Source organism: Cherax quadricarinatus, chromosome 8 (genome assembly GCF_038502225.1).
Source record: "Cherax quadricarinatus isolate ZL_2023a chromosome 8, ASM3850222v1, whole genome shotgun sequence".
In the NCBI taxonomy this organism is placed as follows: Eukaryota; Metazoa; Arthropoda; class Malacostraca; order Decapoda; family Parastacidae; genus Cherax; species Cherax quadricarinatus.
The window spans coordinates 9,632,912-9,655,290 of NC_091299.1; the positions used below are offsets into that span (position 1 = coordinate 9,632,912).

At 40.0% G+C, this 22,379-nt stretch overlaps 1 protein-coding gene across 8 annotated transcripts in view; it reads left to right on the forward strand.

The window, feature by feature from the left end:
• CdGAPr (GTPase-activating protein CdGAPr) overlaps nt 1–22,379 on the forward strand; it is a 1,516,021-nt gene that overhangs the window by 1,465,282 nt on the left and 28,360 nt on the right. For 7 of the 8 annotated variants that reach the window (XM_070082835.1, XM_070082834.1, XM_070082837.1 and 4 more), the window contains 3 exons: nt 4,307–4,541; nt 13,022–13,206; nt 15,767–15,886. In XM_070082835.1, coding sequence (XP_069938936.1) covers nt 4,307–4,541; nt 13,022–13,206; nt 15,767–15,886 — 540 coding nt within the window. The remainder of the gene's footprint in view (nt 1–4,306; nt 4,542–13,021; nt 13,207–15,766; nt 15,887–22,379) is intronic. The other variant, XM_070082838.1, reaches the window with a different exon arrangement.

Genomic DNA, 22,379 nt, shown 5'->3' on the forward strand with positions numbered 1-22,379 from the left:
AATACAACAGTTTAGAAGCATATACGTATAAAGATACACAACATATCCCTCCAAACTGCCAATATCTCAAACCCCTCCTTTAAAGTGCAGGCATTGTACTTCCCATTTCCAGGACTCAAGTCCGACTATATGAAAATAACCGGTTTCCCTGAATCCCTTCACTAAATATTACCCTGCTCACACTCCAACAGATCGCCAGGTCCCAAGTATCATTCGTCTCCATTCACTCCTATCTAACATGCTCATGCACGCTTGCTGGAAGTCCAAGCCCCTTGCCCACAAAACCTCCTTTACCCCCTCTTTCCAACCCTTTCGAGGACGACCCCTACCCCTCCTTCCTTCCCCTATAGATTTATATGCTTTCTATGTCATTCTACTTTGATCCATTCTCTCTAAATGACCAAACCACCTCAACAACCCCTCTTCTGCCCTCTGACTAATGCTTTTATTTACTCCACACCTCCTAATTTCCGCACTCCAAATTTTCTGCATAATATTTACACCACACATTGCCCTTAGACAGGACATCTCCACTGCCTCCAACCGTCTCCTCGCTGCTGCATTTACCACCCAAGCTTCACATCCATATAAGAGTGTTGGTACTACTATACTTTCATACATCCCCTTCTTTGCCTCCATAGATAACGTTTTTTGACTCCACATATACCTCAATGCACCACTCACCTTTTTTCCCTCATCAATTCTATGATTAACCTCATCCTTCATAAACCCATCCGCCGACACGTCAACTCCCAAGTATCTGAAAACATTCACTTCTTCCATACTCCTCTTCCCCAATTTGATATCCAATTTTTCTCTATCTAAATCATTTGATACCCTCATCACCTTACTCTTTTCTATGTTCACTTTCAACTTTCTACCTTTACACACATTCTCAAACTCATCCACTAACCTTTGCAATTTTTCTTTAGAATCTCCCATAAGCACAGTATCATCAGCAAAAAGTAACTGTGTCAGTTCCCATTTTGAATTTGATTCCCCATAATTTAATCCCACCCCTCTCCCAAACACCCTAGCATTTACTTCTTTTACAACCCCATCTATAAATATATTAAACAACCATGGTGACATTACACATCCCTTTACATATTGTCGGTAATTCTACCAACTTTATTACATTCTGTATGTCGTTATCATATCCCCTCAATCTCTCCTGTCCTCCAGTGTCGTCCTGTCGATTTCTCTTAACCTCTCCTTGTAGGACATACCCCTTAGCTCCGGGACCAGTCTACTTGCAAACCTTTGCACTTTCTCTACTTTCTTTACATGCTTGGCTAGGTGTGGGTTCCAAACTGGTGCTGCATATTCCAATATGGGCCTAGTGTACACAGTGTACAGGGCCCTGAATGATTCCTTATTAAGATGTCGGAATTCTGTTCTTAAGTTTGCTAGGCACCCATAAGCTGCTGTAGTTATTTGGGTGATGTGCGCCTCAGCAGATGTGCCTGGTGTTATACTCACCTCAAGGTCCTTAGCGCTGAATGAGGTTTGTAGTCTCTGGCCCCCTAGACTGTACTCTATCTGCAGTCTTCTTTGCCCTTCCCCATACTTCATGACTTAGCACTTGGTGGGGTTGAACTCCAGGAGCCAGTTGCTGGACCAGGTCTGCAGCCTGTCCAGATCCCTTTGTAGTTCTGCCTGGTCTTCGATCGAATGAATTCTTCTCATCAACTTCACGTCATCTGCAAACAGGGACACTTCGGAGTCTATTCCTTCCGTCATGTCGTTCACAAATACCAGAAACAGCATTGGTCCTAGGACTGACCCCTGTGGGACCCTGCTGGTCACAGGCGCCCACTCTAACACCTCGCCACATACTATGACTCGCTGCTGTCTTCCTGACAAGTATTCCCTGATCCATTGTAGTGTGTGTGTGTGTACTCACCTATTTGTACTCACCTATTTTCTGTTGCAGGGGTCGAGTCCTAGCTCCTGGCCCCGCCTCTTCACCGGTTGCTACTAGGCCCTCTCTCTCCCCGCTCCATGAGCTTTATCAAACCTCGTCTTAAAACTGTGTATGGTTCCTGCCTCCACTACGTCATTTTCTAGGCTATTCCACTGCCTTACAACTCTATGACTGAAGAAATACTTCCTACTATCTCTCTGACTCATTTGTGTCTTCAACTTCCAATTGTGGCCTCTTGTTTCTGTGTCCCCTCCCTGGAACATCCTGTCTTTGTCCACCTTGTCTATTCCACGCAGTATTTTATATGTCGTTATCATGTCTCCCCTGACCCTCCTGTCCTCCAGTGTGGTCAGGCCGATTTCCCTTAATCTTTCCTCATAGGACATTCCCCTTAGCTCTGGAACTAACCATGTCGCAAACCTTTGTACTTTCTCTAGTTTCTTGACGTGCTTTATCAAGTGCGGGTTCCAAACAGGTGCTGCATACTCCAGTATGGGCCTGACATACACGGTGTACAGTGTCTTGAATGATTCCTTACTAAGGTATCGGAATGCTGTTCTCAGGTTTGCCAGGCGCCCATATGCTGCAGCAGTTATCTGATTGATGTGTGCTTCCGGAGACATGCTCGGTGTTATACTCACCCCAAGATCTTTCTCCTTGAGTGAGGTTTGCAGTCTTCGGCCACCTAGCCTATACTCTGTCTGTGGTCTTCTGTGCCCCTCCCCCATCTTCATGACTTTGCATTTGGCAGGATTAAATTCGAGAAGCCATTTGCTGGACCAGGTGTCCAGTCTGTCCAGGTCTCTTTGAAGTCCTGCCTGGTCCTCATCAGATTTAATTCTCCTCATTAACTTCACATTATCTGCAAACAGGGACACTTCTGAGTCTAACCCTTCCGTCATGTCGTTCACATATACCAAAAATAGCACTGGTCCTAGGACCGACCCCTGTGGGACCCCGCTCGTCACAGGTGCCCACTGTGATACATCATTACGTGTGTGTGTGTGTGTGTGTGTGTGTGTGTGTGTGTGTGTGTGTGTGTGTGTGTGTGTGTGTGTGTGTGTGTGTGTGTGTGTGTGTATGTATGTATGTATGTATCAGAGAAAATGTTCAAGGAAAACCTTGTTTGCTGTGGCCTATATGTTTTTGAATTTTATTTCCCTTAAGGAAGGTTCCTTGATGCTGGTGAGGAGCTCTTGATCCAAGGGATTGTATGTGTCTTTTTTCCTTCCTTGAATCAAACCTCATTTCCTCCCATTCCCCAAGTGCTGGATGACCCCTATGGGTTTAGCAGTTCCCCTAATAATAAAAATTAATAATAATAAATAATAATAATTAATTGGAATTTGTTAGGGCTTATCTATGGTGGGGGAATCTTATGGTAGTTGCTGTCTCTTATATATAAATATTGCTCTAAAGACAAAAAGGAAGTTGGTTGATTCATTATTAATATACTTTTTTTTTTAAGGAAATAGAAAATAATCATACATATTTTTATTATACAGTTTATATTTCAATTGGAATTTGTTTAACATATATTTTATGGTGTTAAAGTTGTGTAATACTGACATGAATCTTTGATTGAATTGACATGCAAATCATTTTATAGGCAGCTAAAAAGGTCAGTTGGGTATTTGGTATTTCCTTGATAGAAGATAGTTTGTTCTTTTATTATTTTCATGGCCCATATAATTCCAAGGCTACTTTTCAGTGACACCCATATGTCGTTTTTATTGAAGCACCAACAGACTCAAATTATTGAAGTGTATGAAATTTTTGCATTAGGCAATCTGATCTTATTTTCATAATTCCTTGCTTTGCATGTTGATATAGTGTTATAATATAATGTTTTTGACTTTAAGGCATGTGTTCTTTGTTTATATTTATATATGTATATACATATATATATGAATGTCTGTTGTGCTTTTTAGCCTGAATTTGTGATCTTGGCTTACAAAGCAAGGATCTCTCTACCAGACAAGTCTGATATATATTGTATTTTTTTCTGCAGCTCACCATAAATCAGCGTCAATATCATTGATATTGAATGATGATAATCGGAGTTAGGCTGACCTTAGATAGCCAAGGTGAAAATAAAGTGTAGTATGATATGTAAATTCTAATAAAGTTAGGTAAGACTGCTACAGTTAATTTTGATGCAAAATTTAAAATGTACTTATGATATTGATTCTCACTGATGTTTCTGTCAATTCATAAAAAATGTTGAAGCAAAATAATCTTAAGTAGACTGTTTGTTCACTCTGGCTAAAAAGCACTACTCTTTAGAATTGATTGTCATGGTTAATTTAATCTTTTTCTCCTTTATGAATAATAATTACAGTACTTAAAAATATGATGGTTGTTTTTATGCCACTGTAGGATGTTGGGACACAAGCAGTAGTAACGGAGTATCTTGTTCGGTATGTGGACCTTATATTCAACGACAAGATTCCCACTTTCTCACATTCCACCAATGGAGTGGAGGGGACACCAAAGAAGTCACGCCCAAAATCTCTTGCCATATCTACTCCCACCAAGCTAATATCAATAGAAGAAGCCAGGTCCAGGGCTCTCAGCACAGCTATTAAACCTGACCAAAAATACATAGAAGTGGGTAAGTATGTACTGTACATACAAAGCATGTAGTGTAATTGCTTCTATAAATTGGTTGCTATATTTATGAAATGAAAACAAGTAGGATATGAATTTGCATGCAGTATATTTTTACATTTCACAAAAGTCAGATAAACTTTAAGTTTTTCATGTTATACTTTATACAGTGGACCCCCGCATACCGATTTTAATCCGTGCAAGAGGGGTCATTGTTATGCGAAATAATCGGTATGCGAATGAATTTTCCCCATAAGAAATAATGGAAATCAAATTAATCCGTGCAAGACACCCAAAGGTATGAAAAAAAAATTTTTACCACATGAAATATACATTTTCCCACACACAAAGAGAAGGATACATGCACAATAGTAGAGTAGTACATGCACAGTATATATTGTGCATGTACTAGTCTACTAAATGAAGAATAAATGACACTTACCTTTATTGAAGATGCAGCAATGACTGATGAGACACTGTGTCCTGGGAGTGCCTTTTCCTCCTGAGTACTGTAGGTCCTGTTTGGCATTCTCTTCCAGAACAGGCCTTATCACACTGTGTATGCCACTACGATTCTTAAATCTCTCAAACCAACCTTTGCTGGCTTTAAATTCACCAATATGAGCACTAGTTCCAGGCATTTTTCCCTGTTCACCTGGGTGTTAGTCGACTTGTGTGGGTTGCATCCTGGGAGACAAGATTAAGGACCCCAATGGAAATAAGTTAGACAGTCTTCGATGACACTGACTTTTTTGGGTTATCCTGGGTGGCAAATCCTCTGGGGTTAATTGTTTCTTGGTATTCTCAGTAAGCCACACCAACAACGGTGCTACAGCAGCAGCAGCAGCTGACGGTGGTACAGCAGCAACAGACGATGCTACAGCAGCAGCAGACGATGCTACAGCAGCAGCAGCAGCTGACGGTGGTACAGCAGCAACAGACGATGCTACAGCAGCAGCAGACAATGCTACAGCAGCAGCAGACGATGCTACAGCAGCAGCAGCAGCTGACAGTGCAGCAACAGCAGCAGCTGACAGTGCAGCAGCAGCAGCAGCTGTACCACCAATAGTAGCAATGATGGTTGATTGGGGTTTATTATACAACCTGGCCAGCTCGGAGACACGCACTCCACTTTCATACTTATCAATGATCTTTTTCTTCATCTCTATTGTAATTCTCACCCTTATTGCTGTAGGGTTGGCACTAGAAGCTTTCTTGGGGCCCATGGTCACTTATTTTCCAGAAAAAGCACCGAAAACACTGTAATAATACGAAATATTCCGATTGTATGCTTGGATGTTACCGCGGAGGCTGGCTGGTAAACAATGCCACCGGCGGAACATGTGAGCGTGGCTCAGGCCACACATTGGACACGTCTCGGACGAAAATCGGTGAGCGGGTTTTTAAGCGGTATGTGAGGCAAAATTTTTGCGATTAAAGCAAGCGGTATGCGGATTAATCGCTATGTGATGCCATCGGTATGCAGGGGTCCACTGTATATGCATTCAGTACAGTACCCTCCAAGGCTTCTGTAGAGCCACTTGTGTACCTGGAGTTTACCTGGAGAGAGTTCCGGGGGTCAACGCCCCCGCGGCCCGGTCTGTGACCAGGCCTCCTGGTGGATCAGATCCTGATCAACCAGGCTGTTGCTGCTGGCTGCACGCAAACCAACGTACGAGCCACAGCCTGGCTGGTCAGGAACCGACTTTAGGTGCTTGTCCAGTGCCAGCTTGAAGACTGCCAGGGGTCTGTTGGTAATCCCCCTTATGTATGCTGGGAGGCAGTTGAACAGTCTCGGGCCCCTGACACTTATTGTATGGTCTCTTAACGTGCTAGTGACACCCCTGCTTTTCATTGGGGTGATGTTGCATCGTCTGCCAAGTCTTTTGCTTTCGTAGTGAGTGATTTTTGTGTGCAAGTTCGGTACTAGTCCCTCTAGGATTTTCCAGGTGTATATAATCATGTATCTCTCCCGCTTGCGTTCCAGGGAATACAGTTTTAGGAACCTCAAGCGCTCCCAGTAATTGAGGTGTTTTATCTCCGTTATGCGCACTATGTCTGCTGTATACAGTACAACCTGACCCTTAAATTATTATTATTATTATTATTATTATTTAGATAAAGGTAAAGAGGTTTTTGTAGCACTTATGGATTTGGAAAAGACAAATGATAGGGTGGATATGGGGGCAATGTGGAAGATGTTGCAAATGTATGGAATAGGAGGTAGGTTACTGAAAGCAGCAAAGAGCTTTTATAAAGATAGTGAGGATCAGGTTAGAGTACGTAGGAGAGAGAGAGAGAGATTATTTTCCATTAAAAGTAGGCCTTAGATAGGGATGTGTGATGTCACCATGGTTGTTCATTATATTAATAGATGGGGATGTAAGAGAAATGTGGGAGTTGTCACAGTTGCTTTTTGCTGATGACACTGTGCTTTTGGGAGATTCTGAAGAGAAGTTGCAGATGTTGGTAGGGTATGTGAAAGAAGGAAATTAAAATTGAACATAGGAAAGAGAAAGGTGATGAGGATAACAAAATATTTAGATAATGAAAGATTGGATATCAGATTGGAGAGAGGGAGTATGGAGGATATTTAGGAGTGGACTTATCAGCAGATGGGTCTATGAGAGATGAGGTGAATCATAGAATTGATAAGGAGGAAAAAGGTGAGTGGTGCACTGAGGAGTCTGTGGAGACAAAAAATAATAAATAAAAAAATAAAATTTTGTTTCTTTGCTGAAGTTACAATGTGTGTTTACATTCCATAATTTGATTGGTACAAATAAAGCCACTATCATGCTGAGGCATTATCCATGGAAGCAGAAAGGGGAATGTATGAGAGTTTGGTCATACCTGTGCTCTTATATGGATGTGAAGTATGGGTGGTGAATGTTGCAACAAGGAGAAGGCTGGAGGCAGTAGAGATGTTGTGTCTGAGGGCAATGTGTGGTGTGAATATAATGAAGAGAATCTATAGTTTGGAAACTAAGAGGAGGTGCAGGGTTACTAAAAGTATTACCCAGAGGGTTGAGGTAGTTCAAACATTTAGAGAAGATGGAATGAAATAGAATGACTTGGAGAGCATATTAATTCTGTAGTGGAAGGAAGGTGGGTTTTGTGTGTGAGGGGCTTGAACTTCCAGCAAGCATGCATGAGCATGTTAGATAGGAGAGAGTGGAGACAAATGTTTTTTAGGACTTGACATGCTGTCGGAGTGTGAGCAAGGTAACATTTAGAAAGGAATTCAGGGAAATTGGCAGGCCGGACTTGAGTCCTGGAGGTGGGAAGTACAGTGCCTGCTCTCTGAAGGAGGAGTGTTAATGTTGCAGTTTTATGACTGTAGTGTAAGCATGCCTCTGGCAAGACAGTGATGGAGTGACTGATGATGAAATTGTTTCTTCTTTTCTGGCTCACCCTACCTTGGTGGGGAACAGCTGATGTTCTATTAAATAAAAAAATATATTTATTTTTATTTTTTATTAACACATCAGCCGTTTCCCACCAAGGCAGGGTGGGTCGAAAAAGAAATACTTTCATCATTCACTCCATCACTGTCTTGCTAGAGGCATGCCTACACTTATTCGAAGGCCTAAACCCACATGAGTCATTCAGCACAAGGCATAGTTTACAAGACATACAAACTAAATGCTGTCAGGTCTTGATTATTTGAGACAATGAATACTGTCCCATTCTAACACTCATTGGTACTGCTATACTGTCAAACACTGTGCTTGGCAAATGTGTCTCTCAAAACTTGCATAAATGTGAAAATTTAAACTACAATGGTGAGTTTATTAACCCTTTGACTGTCGCGGCCGTATATATATGTCTTACGAGGTACCGTGTTTGATGTATATATACTCATAAATTCTAGCGGCTTCAAATCAAGCAGGAGAAAGCTGGTAGGCCCACATGTGAGAGGATGGGTCTGTGTTTTCAGTGTGCACCATATAAAAAAAAATTCTTGAACACGAAGTGCATAATGAGAAAAAAAAAAAACGACCGTTTTTTTAATTAAAATGCCGACTTTGTGGTCTATTTTCATATAGTATTTATGGTTGTAGTCTCGTTTTCTTGGTCTTATTTGATAGAATGGAAAACATATTATAGAAATAGAGGTGATTTTGATTGATTTTACTATAAAAAGAACCTGGAAATGGAGCTCAAATTAGGGGAAATGTTTGATTTTTGCCAATGTTCATGAGTAAACAAATGATGTCATTGTCCAATAAATGTCCAACTAGCCATTCTAATATGTAGTCATGAATGGGTTGATGTTATTCATACAATTATTACAGTATTGCAGTAGTCTGCATAATAGTAAGTCTTCTATTTTTTGTTTGAATAAAAATTCAAAATAGAAAGCAAGAGTAATATCACAGCGGCCTGGAGACATGACTGATAAACAAAGAAAATGTTATTTTAGAGCCAGGAATGTCTGCATTGTCCATTCTGGACCTTATTTTGAAATTGTCATATTTTTTATTTTTTTTGAAATTGGCCAAATTGCAAATTTCTCACCACATTATTGGGTAGTTGAAATCGGTAAATGGGCAGTTTCTTGTACTCAATCGATAGAAAAAATGGAGTTCTAAAGAAATAGCTATGAGTTTGGTCGACTGGCACAATGGAATTAGCCGAAAATAGGGCTCAAAGTGGGCGAAATCGCCGATTTGTAAATATCGCCGAGGCCACTAACTTCGCAAGAGCATAATTCCATCAGTTTTCCATCAAATTTCATTTTTTTTGGCGTCATTACAATCGGGAAAAGTTTCTCTATCATTTCATAAGAAAAAATAATTTTTTTTTTTTAAATTTTGCGACACCAGGAGACACCTCAGGATTGGGGGTTGCGACAGTCAAGGGGTTAAAGAAACGATCTTACTGTCAGGTGAGTATTAAATATGTTCCACTCAGACCATCCTAAACTAAGCATTAAGGTCACTTCAGTAGAAGACGCTAAAAATTTACAGGAAGATATAAGCAGTCTTGTATAAATCCAGGGAAGAGGTAACCTCCATATCAACACTCAGAGTTTTTCCCGAAACACTAATTAATGTGGGTGTAATACTGATAGTGGTGGATGGAGTAGTCATGGTGAATACTGATAGTGGTGGATGGAGTAGTCATGGTGGTCGGTGGAGTGGAGTGGTGGGTGGAGCAGTGAGGGTGGTGGGTGTAGTAGAGATGGTGGTGAGTGGAGTAGTGAGGGTGGTGGATGGAGTAGTGATAATGGTGAGTGGAGTCGAGTTGAGGGTGGTAGGTGTAGTAGAGATGGTGGTGGATGGAGTAGTGAAGGTGGTGGGCAGAGTAGATATGGTGGTGGGTGGAGTAGAGGTGGTGGTGGATGGAGTAGTGAAGGTGGTGGGCAGAGTAGATATGGTGGTGGGTGGAGTAGTGAGGGTGGTAGATGGAGTAGTGATAATGGTGGGTGGAGTAGCTGGGTGGTGGGTGGAGTATACAACATTTCTTATTTATAAATACATTTTTCTTATTTAAAAACCTGTAATAAAAAAATTGGGGTGGTTTTTTGGGGGCTGGAATGGATTAATGACACTTCAGTTAATTTCAATGAGGAAAATTTATTTGATATATGAGCAAATTGAGTTACGAGCTCGGTCACAGAATGAATTAAACTCGTAAGTCAAGGTACCACTGTAATTATGTCAACTGACCTTTCTGTGAAAGGGTGGGTAATGAGAACCTTCAACACAAGGGAAATAATACCAGTGATGACACTTCAAATTGCTAGTGCTCCCTCATTTGGAATATTGCTCATTGTTAACAGCCCCATTCAGGGCATGAGAAATATCAGAGCTGGAACAACAACAGAGATTGTTTATGTCCCACATAGAGCCAGTAAAACATTTAAATTACTGGTAACTCCTTAAAGTTTTAAATGTGTACTCACTGGAGCAGAGGAGAGATACATGATAATATATACCTGTAAAGTACTTGAGGGCCTGGTCCCAAATCTGCACACTGCCATAACAACATACTGGAGTGAGAGATATGGGAGGAAGTGCATAATAAACCCAGCGAAAAGCAGGGGTGTGATGGACACAATAAGGGAACACTGTATCAACATCCGGGGTCCCAGATTATTCAACATCTTACCAGAAGATAATGGAGACATTGCTGGAACAAGTGTAGAAGTGTCTTCAAGAGGAAGCTGGACAAGTATCTTTACCAGGTGCCAGATCAACCAGGCTGTGATGGATATGTGGGGCGGTGGGCTACCAGCAGCAAGAGAATGGTTGACCAGGCTAGCACCAGACAAGCCTGGCCCATGGCCAGGCTCCAGACACTTGAAACTAATCAGAGGTATATCCAGCTCTGGGAAGCCAGCAGTCACTACTACCATGGCTTGCCATTAGTGACATAGTACCAAGTCCAGCACTGGTAAGCCAGTGGTTGCTTCTGCAGTGGCCTATTATATGTCCATGTTTTTAGACACCTTACTGTACCCAGAACACGGGTTCACCCCATTAGAAAGAAATGAGTCACCATGTGGTACATCTTTTTTTCCTTGGAGTGACATTGACAAACCAAGGCCTTCTTGTCCTTGATAGAATACATCCACATCAGAATTAATGTGCTTTTTATATACAGTGGAACCCCGGTTTTCGTCCAGTCCAATTATCGTACAATTCAGTTTTTGACCACTTTTATCAGCGAAATTTTCCCCGTTTTTGTACATCCACTCAGAAATCATCCATACCAGATGCGTCTGCCTGCCCACAGGATGCGGCTGCTCATACGTTTGTGACTCAGTCTGCCTTTGTTACTCGTTCAGTGGGCATTACTCCACGTGCTCATCCGAAACAAGACCTTCATCTGAAACAGCAACAGACCTTAGCTGAGGAAATTGCTTCAGAGGAGGAGGAAGGGAGAGGGAAGAATGTGCCTTCTTCAGCAATTAAGGACATTTGTGCAAAGTGGAGTGAGGTGCAAAGTTTTATGGAGAAATATCACCCTAACAAAGCTGTTTCAAGCCGTGTCATCAACATGTTCAATGACAATGCTGTGTCCCATTTTAGGCAAATCTAAGAGATGCCAGAAACAGGCCTCTCTGGACAGATTTTTTGTGCGACAGGGGTCCAGTGACTCTCGAGAAAAAAAGGTATATCGACAACACTTCTGCAAGCGGCAGGAGTCGATGTTGCCTTCAGGTGAGCATCCAGAGCCAACTTCATGGTCTTACATCTCGGTAAGTACTGACCCTAAATATTTTTTAATTCTATAACACGTAGAAAAATGTGCTCTTCATTTTAAAAGAAAAAAACAATTTTTTTATTTTTCAAAATATTCGGAGCGCCACGAGAGTGAATGTAGATCTGCGTTTGGACAGTTTAAGGATTAGACATGATATTGTTTACTATGACCCACTAGAAGACTTGGAAGTTTGCTATGTCCTTAGTGAATGCCACATTCATACAAATTCTAGTATCGCCTGCAAAGGATGATAGTGCTATGATATACATCTGTCAGATATGAGAAAGAGAATTTGGGGCAAGCATTATATCCTGGGGCACAAGATTCTCACTGTGACAAGCTCTGATTTTACTCTATTGAAGGGTGCATGTTGGATGTATTTTGATTTTTTTGTTACCCTACCTTAGTGGGAGACAACCAGTATGTTAAAGAAAAAAAAAAGATGTTACATATTCAATCTGTTGGAAGCCAAATAACTGATTGTGGGATAATGTTGGAAGCCTATTAACCGATAATTGGATAATGGGGGAAGCTGAATAACTGATCACTGGATAATGTTGAATGAATAAATGATTGCTGGTTAATGTTGATAGCTAAATACAGTAACCAACTGCTGGATTATGTTCTTCATTAATACAACACTGCTGTTACTATGAGTCTTGGTTAGATAATGGTACAAGATGACAAGTGGTAATTTAAAGAGAGGGGGAACCTTTAATTTATGTCATTTCACCCACAGTGGTGAATTGACATAAACATCAAATTAACATTATAAAATAAACATCATACTGTAAAATACAAATCTTTAAATAAATGTCATAAAATAAAGATAAATAACCATCATAGAACAGTCATCATAAAATCTTATAAAACAAACATAAAACAGCATCAGTTTTCCTTATGGTTTTAAGACAGAAAGCACAGTACTTTACATTATATATATGCTCTTTCTAATTTCTTGCATATATTTTGTGAAACCAGTTAGCTGGACTTGAGTCCTGGAGGTGGGAAGTACAATGCCTGCACTTTAAAGGAGGGGTTTGGGATATTGGGTGTTTGGAGTGACATCTAAACTGTTGTATCTGAGTGCTTCTGCAAAGACAGTGATAATGTGTGAATGATGGTGAAAGTGTTTCTTTCTTTTTTGAGTCACCCTCCCTCGATGGGAGACAGATAATGTGTTAAAAAAAAAAATTGTGGTAACATCTATTACCTAATTTCATGAATGTTATTAATCCATTTCATCGATTTGTGTTCCCCTTCCCACAGGCGGAGGACCACAGAATTTGCCCCCAAAATATCACACAGTAATTGAACTACCTAGTCGGAAAGGTGGCAGTCTTAAGCAAAAGAAATCTCCTTCAGGATGGAAAAGTATATTCAGTAAGGGACGCAGTGTACACAAGCACCCAAGAAAAGCATCGACACCAAGTGATATTCACCTGAATATCTCGGTAAGCTGCTTTTTTTTCAGGTTTGCCATGAAAGGACATTTATGCCTGTCTGTTTCTGCATATAGACAGGAACAGACACTAAGAGTCTTCCATATCTTGTGCACACATTTAATTTTGGGGGAGAATTTCAAGGACAAGGAGTAAATGGTATTAGATCAGGTGCTGAAGGAGTTGCTGTAATATCAGATTATCAACTATGGAAAGAGAAGTGGGTATAAGTTCATAAATTTAAGAATTATGTGGACAAGAATAAAGATGGGATATGAGAAGTGGATTCTAGTAAGTGTTTATGCATGGGGGAAGAGAGATATGCATTAGAGAATGTGCAATGAATTTTAAGCAACGTCAGAATTATTGTTGTGGGGGCCTAAATGCTAAAGTAGGTAAGTTTACAGTACCGAGGGTCAATAGAAACTGAGGGACTCTTAAATGAATTATATATAGAAAGGAGTTTGTTAACAAGTAATACCTATTTTTAGAAAAAATAGATGGTAAATATAAGTGATATGGGATATGGTACAATGATAACAGTTTGTTAGATTGTATACTAGCAGACAAAAGAGGTAATAGGTAGACTTACATGTTCTTGGAGGATCAACAGTGGTAGCTGTTGTATGAGTAAGAGATAGATGGTGTATATGAAGAATGGCTTCGTTGGGTAAGAGAGGAGTGGAAGTGAATGACCTAAGGAGACAGGGAAAGATATAAGCAACTGTTGGGAGAAAGGTGGGCTAGAGGAAATACAGGCAATGGGGAGGAGGTCAAAGAAGTAAGGGGTAAATTTAAGACTGCAATCCTGACAGAAGGGCAAATATAGGTGAGAAGAGGTCAAGATGGTAAGGGAGAAAAAAGTTAACATGAGAGACTTTTTTACATTGTAAAATAACAAAGATACATGGAAGGCAGGTTATAGGAACAAGAAAAGAGAGGGTAAGAGGGGGTGAGGGTGTGCAGAAGAGCTAATAAAAGAATGGGCAAATTGTTTCAGCAAATTTTGCTGAGAATAGAAGTAGTTTTGGAGATCATAAAAGTAAGAAAGCTTAAAGAGCCTAAAACAAAATAGGGGAATGGGAAGGTAGATGTACTGGAAAGCTGGAAAGGATATTCTGACTAGTTATTGAATGTTAATGATAAAGAGGCATTGATTTCAGGCATTGGGCAGGGAGGGTAGCATTATACAGAAATAAAGAAAGCCTGTGAAGTAGTGGGTTGAATGAAACAGGGTAAAGCAGCTGGACCAGATATAATTAAGACAGAGGTGCTAAAACAGCAGGTGGGGCACTAATATTTGAGTGGTTGGTGTATTTGTTCAACATATGCATGAAAGAAGGTAAAGTACCAAAGAATTGGCAGATAACATGCATAAGTTCCTTATATACATGGGACCAATGCATGCAGAGACAAGAGAATATATAAGAATTATAGTGGTATAAGCCTTTTGAGTATACTGGGTAAAGTGTATGGTAGAATTATTACTGAGAGAGGGGCTAGACATAGTAGGAGTGCATAGACATAGGGAAGATTTAGAAAGGGTAGGGGTATGTAGACCAAATGTTTACATAGAAGCATATAAGTGAGCAGTACTTAATGCTTTTTATGGATTTAGAAAACACATATGATACATTAGATAGGGAAGCAATGTGGCAGATGTTACAAATGTATAGAATAGATGGTAGGTTACCAAAACTAGTAAAGAGTATTTGTGTGTATAATGAGACTTAGGTTAGGGTACGTAGGAGGGAGAGGGACTATTTCTCAATGAAATGAAGACTTAGAGATGGGTGATATCACCATGGCTGTTTAACATTTTTATAGATGAAGTTGTAAAAGAAGTGAATGCAAGGGTGTTGGAGAGGGATGTGAGATTAAAAGGTGTTGGATTTGATGCTAAGTGGAGCTGTCACATTTGTTCTTGGATGATGACAGTCATTGGACTAACTTGGGATGGTGTGTAAAAGAAAGAAATTAAAAGCAAACTTAGAAAAGAGCAAGGTGATGAGGGGTAACAAAAAAGTCTAGGTAAGGATAGAGTGAATATCACATTAAAGGGAAAGAGTATGGTTGAGCTGTCAGCAGGCAGGTCTCTGAAAGATTAAATATCAGCAGACAGGTCTCTGGAAGATTAAAAATGAATCATAGAACAGAGGCATCTGTGGAAAGACACATTTATATGTCTTTTGAAATCTGTTAAATTGAAGGTTTACTGTATTCTCCAAGCTTGAATACCCTCTACAGTACATCATTTTAGTGGCTTTACCAGGTAGTTCTGCCCAAAATGATGTACATAATATAGGCTCTTCATACAGTATGGTATCCTGACCAAATATTAATTATGTATTTTCAGAATCTTAAAAAAGTTTGTATGTCTAGAAAAGTAATACAACAATGATAATTGTAACTTATTATTGTTAATAATATTATTAGTTTTTTGTATCCCTCCATTTTATCAGATTCCTGTGTTTTCCCCACCTACTGGCATTGGATGTCCTGCTGAATACCCACAACAGATCCTTTGCCCCAGTTCCCATTAACCCTCTCATGTGTTGATAATACTGTACAGGACTCAGTGGTGAATGAGGCAGATATTGCCCCTTCTTCTTCCAAGCGTCTCCGACCTGTCAAGTCAGTTGAATCCCTCATCTCAACCTCTGCCTCTCTGCACTCGAACAGAAATTCACAGGTTGGTGTAGCTGGCTTGGCACAAACAACCTGAAAATTTATAGTGCCAGTTTGCAACTGATCTCCTTTGTTTTCTCTTCACAGTTATTGGTTTATATATATCTTTTATTTATTTGGAAGTCTTCAGGGTGTGGGTGGGTGAGTTGGATCTGCCTAGCATGGCTCAGTAGGCCTGCTGCAGTGTTCTTCCTTTCTTATGTTCTTATGTCAAATACCGGTTAAGAGTGGGAGAGAGAGAGAGATGGGGTGTGGTACCCATATGAAAAAAATGACTGCAACTGAGCCATGTTTATATCAATAAAATTAACACATTGTGTACATACAGTAAGTACTGTATCGATATATCCAATATTCTCTCAGTTTAGCCCTGATTTTGTAAAATGGAGATAAGTAGCCAGGTGGTGTCTCAGGATCAGAACATGTGCACTCATAACCTGTGACTTGTTAGTGTATCACAAAATATGAGTTTAATAACTAAACTGATACACACTTTACATACGCAAGGTACTGTATTGACATTATATTAATTTTCCTCTCATTTAAACCTTGAATACTAAAATAAAGGGAAGCAGAGGATATACAAATCTTGAAGTCCATTCAAATTTGTATATAAACATTTCTAATATCCTTACAATTTAGCCCTGATGATACAGAGGTTATGAAAACTGCATGTAAAAACATTAGAACATCAATGAAGTACTGCAGTAGACTTACTGGCCCATGCTAGGCAAGTTGAACTCATACCCAACTATTTGTAAAGCTACCCAAAGTTTGGCGATAGTTGTAGATTTACACCCATATGTGAGGCCTCAAAATAATGTACCCCTCCCTGTCTCATGTCTGGGGTTAAGCAAAAAACTGATTTGAGAGATTATATCCCCCCTTCCCTGTCTTATGGTTGAGGGCAACTTATGCACTCATATCCAGTAATATACTGTACCAGACAATATGCATATGTTATCCTTGGAAGATACTTGAGGGTCTACTTTCAAATCCACACTTCTCTAACATACTCAGAGAAAGTGTATAATAGACCTAGTGAAAAGCAGGGATGTAATGGGCATAATAAGAAAACACTGTTAACATCTTTGGTTGAAGAATATTCAACCTGTTACCAGCATATATTGGAAATATTGCCAATACAGGTGTAGAAGTCTTCAAGAACACCTGGTTACCTATTTACCTGTGCAACAAGGAGCAATAGATTAAAGGATACTCAACAAAAGGCAGAACTTAGAACAGTTACAGACTTAATTATAGGCATTCACACTATGCCTTTATTAAAGTCCTTCAATCTACTGAATATTAATGCCATTTATACATACTAATATTCACTCCACATCTTTAAAACTCTACATTGTAATGCTGATGCTGACCAAAGACATTTCCTGGAAAATTGCAGCAGAACACACAAGCATGACACTGGAAACAAATAACTTTTTGATATGTCTTGTGTTTGTTTGAACATGTACAGCAAATTAAGGATAAAAATAAAGGGAAAATATGTGAAGTAACTTAAACAGACAAATTGAAAAATTGCAGTATAGTGAATTCAAATTAAAGCTTAAATAATTACTGTGTGCTGTATTAATACAATCTGATCCTTTATTATAATTTCATAAAACTACAATTCAACATTTTTCAGTTTGTCAGTTACACTTTTTAATCTTTAGTGTAAAATCTTCTGATTTCTATCTTTACTATTAACTTCCTGTCAGTACCTTGTACTAGACCCATAAGCTTGTAGTCTTTTAGTGTCAGCTAATCTTAGTCCTAGTCTAAGTCTGTCCAAAATGCTGTGCTTTCAGCTTATTGAACTGTATTTATGTATAATATGAATTAAAATATTATTATTATTATTATTATTATTATTATTATTATTATTATTTGTATTTTTTTTATTATTGTATTTACATGCAACTGAGCCCTGCCTCTATGATTGTGAACCAAAGGACCCAGGCCTACTGACCTATAAACATTGATATCCTTTACTAGTCACTGGACACTTATACAAATAAAAGAGTGGGAAGAGTTTAATGTCAAGACTTAACTATTTACATTATGAGGCAAAATTTGATTAATAGATTTGTAAATAAATGAATAAATGAGAGTATGAATGTGTGTTGAAGCAAAAAAAAAAAAAAAAGTGCACATGAAGCAACCAAGGGTACATCTGGAATGCCATACCTCATTCACATTGATACTTGCCTTTCTAAGCACCAATAATGGCACAGCTCATGCTTTTGCACTGTTTTAAATCATCCTTAATCTCTGTGTTGCTGGTTGCTTGTTGTGGGCAATGCCATCTCCCTAAATCTCCATTTGGCTATCTAAACACAGCAGCTGGGGGTTGTGGTGCAAAGAATGAGCCTCCCAAGGCTCCTTATGTGGAAATGTATTCGACTTGCTTTAAGACATGTTATTCTGCAATCAGGGCAACAGGAAAGCCTCCCCTAATTATATCACTAGCACTAAGATAAGGAGGAGGCAGCTGATGATCAGAGGCAAAATCCAGTGGGCCTCACATTGACCACAGCACATTCAGAGGGGAAAGGAAATTTACCAGACTGCTGATAAGTGTCCCTGCCAGTGCTCTGAAGTGAGGATCTTTGTACATGGACTTGAGCAAAGTTAGCATTGGGAAGCAAATGTGAGCAGTAACAGCATTTTTTCATGGCCAGGACAACTATGCACCAGAACCATCAACAAACAGTAGGCAAGAAAACATGTGCAGTCACAAATGAAAAGACTGTAAATAGCAAAAAAAGGCATTCATGGATGGCTCATATATATCAGTCTTATTTTAGGAGGCAATGCCCCATGTGGCTACACAGGAAGGTAACTCAGAATCTAGACTATAAACTAGAAAAAATATTCTACAGTGACTAATGACCTGTATAGGCCCAGAGACATTTGTCTGTGTTTAAGAGCTTAGTTTCACTGGATTGGAACAATGCCGTCTGTGAAGGAGGTCCAGGAACGAAAAACAGCCTATTTTCTGGAGAAAGCACTTTGATGATTGTGTAGGCAACCCAATGTGTCCACAGCAGGAGGTGATGGCATGTGGCCTGGATGGTCAGTCCAAAACTATAATTTGTATCAAAGGCCCTGGGACACCAGAAGGGACATCACAAAATATGGCGCAGGACTACAGGAGGAGGCATGCTCCCTATATCAGCAAAGCAGTGAAAGCAGACATTATAATTATTATAATCAAAGAGCACTAAATCGAAAAGGGTCGTGTGAAAGCAGACCAAATGTTCAGGAGCCAGGATCAGGCTAACCTCTTGAGCGAACACTTACAGTGTCAAGAACCAGAGTTGCAGGGAATACCATGATGCTAAATATGAAATAATGTCTTGAAGCAAATATGAAGGTGGGAAAAGAAAATAATTTGTACCCCCCACCAAACAAGGGACAGTGTCCAACATGGAAATACCCTGGTCAACATTAGAAGAATATATACAGTGGACCCTCAACCAGCGATATTAATCCGTTCCTGAGAGCTCATCGTTAGTCAAAATAATCGTTAGTCAAGTTAATTTTCCCCATAAGAAATAATGGAAATCAAATTAATCCGTGCAAGACACCCAAAAGTATTGAAAAAAAAAATTTTTACCACATGAAATATTAATTTTAATACACAAACTGAAGATTACATGCACAGTTACATGACACTTACCTTTATTGAAGATCTGGTGATGATTGATGGGATGGGAGGAGGGGAGAGCGTTATCTTCTTACTGTTTAGAAGGGGAATCCCCTTCCATTAGCACTTGAGGCAGCAAGTCTTTTTCTGGGGTTACTTCCCTTGTTCTTTTAATGCCACTAGGACCAGCTTGAGAGTCATTGGACTTCTGTCGCACAACATATCTGTCCATAGAGGCCTGTACCTCTCGTTCCTTTATGACTTTCCTAAAGTGGTTCACAACATTGTCAGTGTACAGGTTGCCAACACGGCTTGCAGTAGCTGTGTCAGGGTGATTATCATCCATAAAGCTTTGCACTTTAAGCCACATTGCACAGATTTCCTTAATCTTAGAAGTAGGCAACTTCTTCAATTTCTCTCTCCCCTCCTCCGAAGCAGTTTCCTCAGGTCTGCCCTCTTGCTGTTCAAGATGATCTAGCAGCTCATCAGTGGTTAGTTCTTCACTGTCCTTCACCATCAACTCTTCCACATCCTCCCCACTAACCTCCAACCCCAAGGACTTCCCCAATGCCACAATGGATTCCTCAACTGGTATAGGATTCTCAGGGTTAGCCTCAAACCCTTCAAAATCCCTTTTGTCTACACATTCTGGCCACAGTTTTTTCCAAGCAGAGTTCAATGTCCTCTTAGTCACTTCCTCCCAAGCCTTACCTATAATGTTTACACAATTGAGGATGGTAAAATGATCTTTCCAAAACTCTCTTAGAGTCAGTTGAGTTTCTGAGGTCACTACAAAGCACCTTTCAAACATAGCTTTTGTGTACAGTTTCTTGAAGTTGGAAATAACCTGCTGGTCCATGGGCTGCAGGAGAGGAGTGGTATTAGGAGGCAAAAACTTCACCTTAATGAAGCTCATGTCCCTAGAAAGTCGCTCTGCCACATCTGTAGGATGACCAGGGGCATTGTCTAATACCAGGAGGCACTTAAGGTCTAATTTCTTTTCAATTAGGTAATTTTTCACATCGGGGGCAAATGCATGGTGTAACCAGTCATAGAAAAAGTCCCTAGTGACAATTAAACACTTGTTCAGGTTTCAGTCCTTCACTGTCTATGTACTCCTTGAATTCCTGCACATATTTTTCAGCTGCTTTGTGGTCCGAACTGGCAGCCTCACACTATGTATGCCACTACGCTTCTTAAATCTCTCAAACCAACCTTTGCTGGCCTTAAATTCACTCACATCACTAGTTGCAGGCATTTTTTTAATTAAATCCTCATGCAACTTCCTAGCCTTTTCACTTATGATCACTTGAGAGATGCTATCTCCTGCTATCTGTTTTTCATTTATCCACACCAATAAGAGTCTCTCAACATCTTCTATCACTTGCAATCTCTGTTTCGAAAACACGCTTGAACCTTTGGCAAGAACAGCTTCCTTGATTGCCGTTTTCTTGGACACAATAGTAGCGATGGTTGATTGGGGTTTACTATACAACCTGGCCAGCTCGGAGACACGCACTCCATTTTCATACTTAGCAATGATCTCTTTCTTCATCTCTATAGTAATTCTCACCTTTATTCCTGTAGGATTGGCACTAGAAGCTTTCTTGGGGCCCATGGTCACTTATTTTGCAGATAAAATCACCAAAAACACTGTAATAATACGAAATGTTCCGATTGTATGCTTGGATGTTACCGCGAAGGCTGGCTGGTAAAAAATGCCACTGGCGGAACATGTGAGGCTGGCTCAGGCCGCACATTAGACGCGTCTCAGACGAATAGCGTTGAGCGGGTTTTTTAGCGGTATGCGAGGCAAAATCTTAGCAATAAAATGTATCGGTATGCGGATTTAACGTTATGTGATGCCAACGGTATGCGGGGGCCCACTGTGTATATATATACGTATATATATACGTATATATATATATAGGTAGGTAGTAGGTTGGTAGACAGCAACCACCCAGGGAAGTACTACCGTCCTGCCAGATGACTGTGAAACAAAAACCTGTAACTGTTTTGCATGATGGTAGGATTGCTGGTTTCTTTTTCTGTCTCATAAACACGCTAAGATAACAGGGATATCTTGCTACTCCTACTTACACTTTGGTCACACTTCACAGACACGCACATGCATATATATATATACATACATCTAGGTTTTTCTCCTTTTTCTAAATAGCTCTTGTTCTTTTTTATTTCTTCTATTGTCCATGGGGAAGTGGAAAAGAATCTTTCCTCCGTAAGCCATGCGTGTCGTATGAGGCGACTAAAATGCCGGGAGCAATGGGCTAGTAACCCCTTCTCCTGTATACAATTACTAAAAAAGAGAAGAAGAAAAACTTTATAAAACTGGGTTGCTTAAATGTGCGTGGATGTAGTGCGGATGACAAGAAACAGATGATTGCTGATGTTATGAATGAAAAGAAGTTGGATGTCCTGGCCCTAAGCGAAACAAAGCTGAAGGGGGTAGGAGAGTTTCAGTGGGGGGAAATAAATGGGATTAAATCTGGAGTATCTGAGAGAGTTAGAGCAAAGGAAGGGGTAGCAGTAATGTTAAATGATCAGTTATGGAAGGAGAAAAGAGAATATGAATGTGTAAATTCAAGAATTATGTGGATTAAAGTAAAGGTTGGATGCGAGAAGTGGGTCATAATAAGCGTGTATGCACCTGGAGAAGAGAGGAATGCAGAGGAGAGAGAGAGATTTTGGGAGATGTTAAGTGAATGTATAGGAGCCTTTGAACCAAGTGAGAGAGTAATTGTGGTAGGGGACTTGAATGCTAAAGTAGGAGAAACTTTTAGAGAGGGTGTGGTAGGTAAGTTTGGGGTGCCAGGTGTAAATGATA